Genomic DNA, 10183 nt, shown 5'->3' with positions numbered 1-10183 from the left:
TTTATTTCCCTTCTTTTTCTCATAATAATGACAAAGAACCTCAGACACAGGTCACTCCAACGAATACGTGATGCACAACTCCACAAAAAACTAAATTTATAAATTTATACACTGGGCCCTTTTAAATTGCATAAACCATTAATTTCATAAATTAGACATTATTTAATGTGAGCCTAAATCTATGAGGAGATGAGCATCAACAGAAAAAGCAACGTGTATAGAACTAATATAAGCATTGACAAAATATAACACAGAACCTAAGAGAGCATCAACCAGTGATTAACTTGGAACTTCATGAGGTCAACAATAGAGACAATTGTATACCTCACATAGTGGAAACAGTATTCCCTTAAAGAATGCTGCAGGTTTGTACAATGCCTTTTTCAGTGATTGATATAGAGCAAAATGTAGGCGCTTGTTCTTTCTTATATCCTCCCTCACTCTTGGAAGCAAGACAAGCTTGTAGAATTGTTCTGCCTTCTTCACACCAAAGTTAGAAGCAAAGATCCTAGTGGCTTGAAACATAGCATTTGCTGACCATTTCTCAGGTTCAGTTATATACAGGACCTCCTCCCAACGTTGCATGGAAGGGATGTGTTTGAATGCCTTCGGTATTTTGCCTACTGTATACTTGCTAAGATGATCCCCAACCCTGAAATATGGATGATAAAAAAAAAGTGAGGCAGGATATGAAACCCACATATCAACCAGCTCCGAAACTTGGTGGAAAAGAAAATATTAATCTACATGATCATAAAAAGAATTTGAAGTGAGAAATTTAAAATACCCCTTGTATATCTCAATTATGGATGCATCCATTTTCGGCTCGGGTCGAATTTCTGCACACAACAATAAAAGAAAAAATCAAACCTCCAAGCAAGTTAAACAACATATTAAGAACGCTTAAAATATGCAGGAAAAAATGAAGAAAACAAAATGCTGTTCAATATTACCTGAAACAACAGATGCGTCTTTTTGTTTTATTTTTTCAACAACAAGGTCTGCAAGTGATTTCTGTTGAGCCTGTCCTTTTGATAAGAATGCCTCCATTATTCTTTCATCCTCCTCATTAATCTCCTCCTGAATTTTCAAATGAACAACAAAAAACAAAACCCATATTCTTAGAACAAAAGGTTGACCAATAAAATACTAGTTTGGCCTGAAGTTATCTAATAATAAGAAATGTTAGAATCCCTGGAAATTTTGCCAATTTTATTCATCATTGTAAATATTATAAAATACCATTACGAATTCTTTTTTTCTGCTAACTACAACTAAGAAGCAATGCATATAAAAGTAATCTCTTAACTCTCAAGCCAATTCCCACTAAAAGAACCAAATTCAAATTTCAATTAGCCACATTGTATTCAGTCATGGACCAAGCTTTCTGGGTCCACAAAAAATATCAAGCCTTTTTCCCACTAGACAGGGTCCTTAAATGAATAAAATAAAGCCATACATGTTGTATCATAAATCATGTTTATACACAAACCATTAGAAGCTAACTCCTCCACTACATTATTCTTCAGAATTTCTGGGTCTCGCTGTACCACTAACTATTGGACTACCCTGTAGCTTTCATCTGATTTGGAGCTAGTTGCTTAGACTTTCATCCAAAAATACAAGCTTTCTTTCAAAACCAATCACTGTGGTATCATTAAGCTTGCTTCATTGTGCTACTTTAAACTACATGGTTTTAGGAGAATATAGATTTTCTAGCTTTCTGGGGAAAACATAGAGTGAAGTAACATCATTTTTTAAACTTCTAGCCAAAACATAAAATAAGCTATGATTTTACATAGACCACTTTTCCCATAAACATTTATGAAGAATCAGTTCTTCTTTTTTCAAATCATAGACAAACAAAACAAGCCCTACTCTCCTTATCGGGGATTCTACGAGTTTTAAGACAACTTTCTCCTTGTTTAGTGAGTCCACTAAGTCAAGCACTCTAAATTTGCCTCTAAAGCAAGCAAGTATTGTATGAGATTGTCTCTAAAGTGAGCAACTAAATGTATATCTACCCTTAACTAATAATCATTTAATAGGTTAACATCTCCATCAATTTTATCAAATTAAGCATTAATAACTGTTCACTGTATAACTAAAAATTCGCCACAAACATTCTCATATCTGCTACATCGAGTCGAAATAAAACTCTAAAGAAACAAATTAAAATAAAAGAGTTAACTCACTTCATATCCACCAAACTGGCTTTGAGTTTCAGAGAAACCAGCAAAACCATCAATATCATCATCATCTTCCTCAACCTTTGGAGGTTCTTCAATACCATTAAAAAACGAACTGTTAGTATTGTTTTGGGTATCTTCCTCTTCCTGAACCTCCTTCATCTGAATCAAAGCCTCCTTCATGATCTTTGAACTGATGTTGGATTCGATCATGTTCGCTTCTTTTTGGTGCTGTTTTGGAGCTTTTGAACGAGCCTTCGATGACCTCACGGAATCGGTTCCGTCTGAAATTGGCACGAATGGTTCTGGATTTTGAAGCCTTTCTTTCCTCTTTCCCATGGTGGTGGTTGTGTGAAGTGTTCTTCTTTGGCTTGCCGCAAAATCAGTGTGTTTGAGAAGAGAATGTGGAAAATGAGGTTTAGGTTTATAACTGTTTTTATTATGGGTTTTTGTTGGGCTTATGGGTTTATGAATGCTATGCCCAAAAAATTAAAATTAAGGATGTTATTATTTTTATTATTGAATTTTGAATTTGAAAATAAGAAAAGATGAATTATATCCCTGAATATATTTTTCCTTTCATTTAGAGACAACCGATTATCTTTCATTTGGTCCATCAAACCAGTGTTATTAGAATCAGATTGGACCGATGGTCTGACCACTGATCAGACTTTAAAACGACCTTGGTTTACAATCTTAATCAAATGAGAGTTAGACCGTTTTGAACCGAGGAAAATCTGGTCCGACCGTGTTAAACTCGGTTAAACCGGACGGTTCACTTAAAAATAAAAAAAATAAAACATTGCTCTAATATTTTGTTTTACTACGGTACAAAAAAACGAAGAGATATTATTTCAATATAATTATACATAATTATTAATTATATAAAGTTTTATATTTATATATAACTATATATTTATAGATAAAAATTATTAATTATGTACGGAATCACTCGATCAGACTGAATGATTTAACCAGTTAAACATAATACGAGACTTTTCCAAGTTTGACGTCTGGCTTGGGTTTTACAACATTGAATCAAACCCCTCAAAGATTTGTTTGTTTTGTTGTTGGTTTGTCTTCCTCACTCTATGAATGAGTTTTTGTATTTCTTGGTTGTTGCAGATAAATTAATGTGGATTTGAAAGAAAATGTATTAGTTGATTTGTTTCTAAAATACATACGTGTATTAATATATTAGTATTTAAGTGTTATAACACATGTATTTCATTGTCCTTTTTATTTTTGAATATGTGAGTCAAAAAAATTCATTACTTTTTGTACATTAATCTAAAAATAAATAAGATCTTTTATTATGAGAAGTCGATCTTAAAATGACTATCCAATAAATATATAAATTTTGTTTTATTATATAAATAAATTATTTTATTGGTTATCTCAAAGTTGAGTAAATCTATTTCTTCTAAAAATGGGTTTTGAGTCAAAAATGTTTTTCATATATATTATTTATATGACTTTTGCTAACATGAGTTTATTCCATTCTATGAATGAACATGTTTGCCGCATGTACCCAAATAGATGGAGAACAATATTTTTAAGAGTAAATCATATTGACATTCCCTAAGTTTTAATGAAGTTACACAAATCATCTCTCACTTTTTTACACTTACACAAACCTTTTCAGTTTTTATATTTTCATTATATTGATCACCCTGCATAAAAATAAGTGTAATTTTTTAAACAAAAAATGTGATAAATGCAATTAAGTAAAACAAAACATGATATATTGTGTAGACAAGTCTAAATAATATACAAATCAATGTATCTTTATTTTTTTATTTTTACAAAATGCATCAACAATTCTAAAGAAATATTGTTTAAATCGCTCTTATAATATAGTGTAACAATCCAAGAATAATAAAGAAATATTGACTCATATATTATTTGGACTTATCTTCACAATATATCATGTTTTGTTTAACTTAATTGCATTTATCACATTTTTTGTTTAAAAAATTACACTTATTTCTTATGCATGGGTGGTCAGTGTAATGAAAGTATAAAAATTAGGGGAGGTGTGTGTAGGTGCAGAAAAGTGAGGGATATATTGTGTATTTCACTAAAACTCATGGGGTGTTAGTGTAATTTACTCTATTTTTAATTGATTAACTCAAGTTAAGTTTCCTACTAGTATTGACAATTAGGGTCGTTTTGTCTGTATTCATGCAGTGCACGTTTAAATTAGGACGGGCATAGGCATGCCAATTTTGAAATAAGGTGTGAAATATCATACACTACATGTATTTAAATATGGCATGAAATATTATGTCTTAGTCATTTTTAAATAGGACATGAAATATCATAATTTGTCTACTCGTTTTTAAATAGGACATGTTTTGCAAATGTATATACATTAGTCATACAAAACAAACATTATATATTTTACATACAAATGGAAGAATACATCCAAAATACAAATGCATATATAATACCAAAATATGCATTGTATATAATTTGCATATAAAATACAAATGAAATAGTACATACGAATATATATATGCAAAATACAAATGCATATATAATACCAAAATATGCATTGTATATAATTTGCATATAAAATACAAATGAAATAGTACATACGAATATATATACAAAATACAAATGCATAAATATAATAATAAGAAAATGATATTATTTTCTCAAATTTGATATACAAATACATACATAACAAATAAAAAACATTTTCTCACATTTCATAGTACATATATACATTTGATGTTCAATATTTTATGTATAATGTCTGTGGGCCGCTTGTCTTACCTATTAGAAATGTCTATGAGTAAAAAATACATGTTGAACAAACATTTTAGGACGGATAGACACATTTTTCATATCTTATAATAAATGCGGACAGGCAAACCCTATGGGCTCAGCCCAAATTGTCACGGTGTTTCTACTAAAGTTATTTTAGTAAATAACTTAAAATTATGTTATCTTTCCTTGAACTTATCGTTTTATGATCACTATGCAAAATAAACAAAAATTAAGGATGTTATTTTTTATTACTTGAGTTTAGAAATTTAGACCCCAACTTTTTTTTTGAAAAAAAATGAATTATATCCTTAAATATATTTTTCCTTTCATGACCACTCAATTATTTTCAGTTTTGTTTGGTTTGTTGTTGTTTGGTATTCCTCACCCTCAATCTGATGAATGAGTTTTTGTATTTGGTGGTTGTTGATGATAAATTAATGTGGATTTGAAAGAAAATGCATTTATTAATTTTTTTAAAATACATACATGTGTACTTAGAAGTTCCCTCAGGTGTACTTAGATATTCTTGGTTAGCATGAGCCTTCATTTCGGTTGAAATCTCCATCAAATGAAATAAATTTAATTTTTGCAGTCCCCTTAAGTGTACTTGGAGTCAAGAAATATAATTTCTTATTCTGAACCAAGTTTATGTGAATACATGTCTTAAATAGTATATATGCTCACACAATATGGAAGATGGAATGGTATGATTTCATTGATTTGGAATGATTGTGAGGTTTGATGAAGAATGAGTATGAGGTGAGGAAAAGGATTAGGAATAGAGAAGTAAGGAAAGAGAGAGAGAGAATTATAGGAACTATGTAAAGAGAGAAATATATATTCATAAATATTTATATACAATAACTATATCATCTATCATTTATTTAGATTTTTTTAAGAGTCAATGATAATTTATTATGAATGATATATGATATGGTGACAGTATATAAAACTTATACGGTGCATACATTTTTTCCTCTAAAATGAATGGGTCCAAAGTTTATAATGGGGGATAAAGAATTATTTACAAAATAAATCCACAATTATTTTCTTGGGTTGTTAAATCATAACTTCCTTTTCATCTTGAATGAGAAGTTCCACTAACATACAACATTGAAGCTAAAAGTTATTTTGAATTTACAATATGCTTTTATCGGTCCATGTAAAAAAAGTTAACTAAAGTCTCACTATAATTATTTATTTTAGTCTCTATTAGTTACTATGTTAATTGTTATAACAGATGTATTTTCATGTCCTTTTATTTTTAAATATGTGAGTCAAAAAGCTTGATTAATTTTGTATATTAATTTAACAATAAATAAGATTTTTTATTATGAGAAGTCAATCTTGAAAGAATGTAATATATATGCACTATCAATGTAAAATTTATACACAGTCAATGTATTATATATCAGTCATTTGTATTACTATTTTGAAAAGTCAATTATAATTAAAAATGAATAGTGAATGATATAATGATAGTATATAAAAAAATTACATTGACAGTTATACATTTTTTTTCTCATCTTGAAATGATTATTATACAATAAATATATGATTTTTATTTTATTGTATAAACAAATTATTTTATTGGTTATCTCAAATTCAAGTAAATCTATATATTCTAAAAATGAGTTTTGTATGAAAAATATTATTTAAATATACATATAAGTAATTCATAATTTTGAAAGGTGAATTTACAATGATATGTTTTATGATTATATATATTTTATAAATAATTTATCCAATAATTTATTTCATAAAATTATTTTCCTTTTGATCTTTGAATTGATGAATTATAGTTGTCATATTGTCTATCGTAAAATATTTTTCCCTTAATATTTGATTACTAAGTTAATGTATTAAAATGGTCCATGTGACATGGTATAGAAAATTGCAACACAACTAACTTAAATAATATTTATGAAAAGAGAAATTAAAAAATCTTGTTAAAAGAGACAATGGGTTGGTTATGGTTAATGTGATATATTATTGCATTTGTGTAATTGGTGAGAATTAAAAAATACAACAATAAAAATATCATTGTGGATTTGCTTCATCAAGAAGCATTGGGGAACTTCTTAGGTGGGATGGTCTAGTGACAATTTCGTCTTATACATCGTATAACCACCAGAATAATCCCATATACAAACTAGTGGTCTTTAGAAACCTTTGTGAATTTCATGATCATTAAAAATGGTTTCCTAGACAAACTTCTCTTACCACATAAGCATCTCACCTAAAGGTATTGAAAAATGGAGGAAACTATTGTTTGCCATTGTTGGGATAATATATACCGCATATGCTTTCCACTAGGAGTTGGCCTTTGAGCAAAATAAAGGAGATTGGTTGCTGGATTATATAAACATTGCAAGAATGATAAATTAATTGGAGATTTGAATATCATATGATATAAAAAACTAACTTAATGCTTTATTTGCATTTGGATGATATTGCTTGATTTTATGTGTCGCTTTAATGTCATAGCATGTAAAACTATGTTTGGATTTTACATGGACAATTTTTCCGATAAGCATTTATGAAGAACCACTTCTTTTTTCGAATCCTAGACAAAGAAGCCCTACTCTCCTTAGGAGAGCTTTTACAAGTCTTAACACAACTTTCTCCTTTTTAGTGAGTCCACTAAGTCAACCACACTAAATTTACCTCTAAAGCAAGCAAGTATTGTGTGAGTTTGTCTCTAAAGTGAGCAACTAAATGTATATATCCACCCTTAAATGATCGTTAACATCTTAATCCATTTTATCAAATTAAGCATTACTAATTGTCACTTGATAACTAAAAAATCGTCATAATCTATGAAGCACGAATATTGATACTGATATATGTGTCGGATACGATGCATATCCGATACGTCGACACGCATTTTTTCCAAAATACATGATACACGTATAAAATAATAAAAACACATAAAATATGATAAAATTAAAAGCGTAAATCAAAATATACAAAGTAAAAAATATAATGGAAATTTAAAATCATTGTCCTTCATAACAAATCTACCTTATCCTATTTTAATGAAAACGAATCTATCCTAAAATTTATCTTATCATGTTTTATTTGAAACAAATCTATATATCCCATATTTTACTGAAAACGAATTCATATATCCTATATTTTATTGAAAACAAATTGGATAATGTCTTAATATATTTTTTTATATTTTTGGATATTCTATATATATGTATCATTCGCGCGAATCCGAACATATCCATGTCGGATACGTATTAGACACCGACACATGAGAGTGTTTGACGAATCCATACTTCTAAACATTCTTATATTTGCTACATCGAGTTGAAATAAAACTCTAAAGAAACAAAGTAAATGAAAGAGTTTAACTCACTTAATATCCACCAAACTGACTCAGAGAAACCAACAAAGCCACCAATATCATCATCTTCTTCTTCAACCTTAGGAGGTTCTTCAATACCATTGAAAAATGAAGTGTTAGTATTGTTATCAGTGTCTTCCTCTCCATGAACCTCCTTCATCTAAATCAAAGTTTCCTTCATGATCTTTGAACTCATGTTGGATTCGATCATGTTCGCTTCTTTTTGGTGTTGTTTTAGAGCTCTTGAACGAGCCTTCAATGACTTCACAGAATCAATGTTGTTTGAGATTGGCATGAAGGGTTCAGGATTTTGAAGTCTTTCCTTCCTCTTTCCCATAGTGGTCGTTGTGGTGGTTGTTGAGGTGCTTGTGAGAAGTGCTCTTCTTTGGCTTCACCGTGAAATCAGTGTGTGTTTGAGAAAGGAGTATAGAAAATGAGGTTTAGTTTTATAACCTTTTTATGATGGGTTTTTGTTGGGCTTATGGGTTTATGAATGCTATGCCCAAATAAACAAAAAATGAGGGTGTTATTTTTTATGGATAAAAAATATATGCGTTATCAACTTAAGACTTTCATACATTGTTACTTTATTATTTATTAATCATATTTAATTATTATTGATTCTTCAAAAAAAATACAAATGAATAGTGAATAATATATTAATTGTGTATAAATATATTTATCTATATTATATATAAAGCCAAAACTTGAAATAACTTCCCTCATGGTGTAATTTTCATTTCCTATATTGCCCTTAACATTATTTAATTTTTACAAAAAAACTATATAATCCTAAACAACTACCACCAATACATTAATTAACCTCATATCTCACCTTAAATTAAACATTATCATAAATATATAAAAATACATTTTAATTCAAAAAATGAAATATATAAAAATTGAATATGTAGTATCACAAAGTATTCGCCAGCAGGCACGGAGTGCATGTACACACTAGTATTAATAATGTATAAATATTACACTCTTTTATTATCCTTCCGTTTTGAACTTGAGATAAAAGGTGATTTATATCCCTAAATATATTTTTCTTTCATGACCACTCATGTATTTTCAGTATTTGTTTCATTTAGAGAAAAATCATTCTTTTTCATTAGCTCAATCAAACAATTTAGGGTTTGTTTAGGAGTTGAGTTTTGAAGATGAATGAAAGAAAAAATAAGGTTTGTGAGTCTTTTCACAAGGGTATTTTATGGCTCTCAAACCTTCTTTTTCCTTTCCTTCCCCTCCAAAATCCAACTCACAAACTAACCATTAAGGGTTTGTTTATGAGTTGAGTGTTTGAGGGGAAATTGAAGACTTCAGAATATTCTCACAAATATATTTCATAACTCTCAAATCTTTCATTTTTCTTCTTTCGTCTACAAAATTCAATTTACTTACAAACGAGCCCCAAATGAGTTTTTATTCTAAACCTACTTACAAAATTCAACTCATTTGTTGGGTTTGTTGTTCATTTGTCTTCTTTACTCTCATCTTAGAAATGAGTTTTTGTATTTGTTGGTTGTTGGTGGTAAATTAATGTGGATCTGAAAGTGCATTTGCTTATTATTTTTTAAAAAATAGATACATGTCTACTTAGAAGTCCCCTTAGGACTTAGGTACACTTAGATATTCTTCGTTAGCATGAGCTTTCATTTTGGTTGAAAACTCTCCACCAAAATCAAATAAATTTAAAATTTGAAGTCCCCTTAGAAGTCAAAAAATATAATTTTTTTATTCTGAACCTAGTTCGTATGAATACATATTTTAAATAGTATGTTCCCACATTGTGTTTTCGGAAGCTAAAAGGAAGATAAAACACAAATGTACAAAAGATTTAACAAAAGAGAAAAATAAGTCA

The 10183-nt window shown here is 29.1% G+C and overlaps 1 protein-coding gene across 2 annotated transcripts in view; it reads right to left on the bottom strand.

Annotated features, from left to right (window-relative positions):
* The window catches only part of LOC109354803 (bystin), a 21438-nt gene extending 12701 nt beyond the window's left edge, over window positions 1-8737 (bottom strand). For both annotated transcript variants that reach the window (XR_002108606.1, XM_019597546.1), the window contains exons 1-5: window positions 8666-8737; window positions 2196-2540; window positions 954-1080; window positions 788-839; window positions 325-652 (exon numbers count right to left, since the gene is read on the bottom strand). Coding sequence is in view for 1 of the 2 variants with exons in the window: in XM_019597546.1 (XP_019453091.1) it covers window positions 325-652; window positions 788-839; window positions 954-1080; window positions 2196-2528 (840 nt within the window). In the remaining variant the exon portion in view is untranslated. The remainder of the gene's footprint in view (window positions 1-324; window positions 653-787; window positions 840-953; window positions 1081-2195; window positions 2541-8665) is intronic.

Source organism: Lupinus angustifolius, chromosome LG08 (genome assembly GCF_001865875.1).
Source record: "Lupinus angustifolius cultivar Tanjil chromosome LG08, LupAngTanjil_v1.0, whole genome shotgun sequence".
Classification (NCBI taxonomy): Eukaryota; Viridiplantae; Streptophyta; class Magnoliopsida; order Fabales; family Fabaceae; genus Lupinus; species Lupinus angustifolius.
This window is presented reverse-complemented; position numbering and strand designations above follow the sequence as displayed.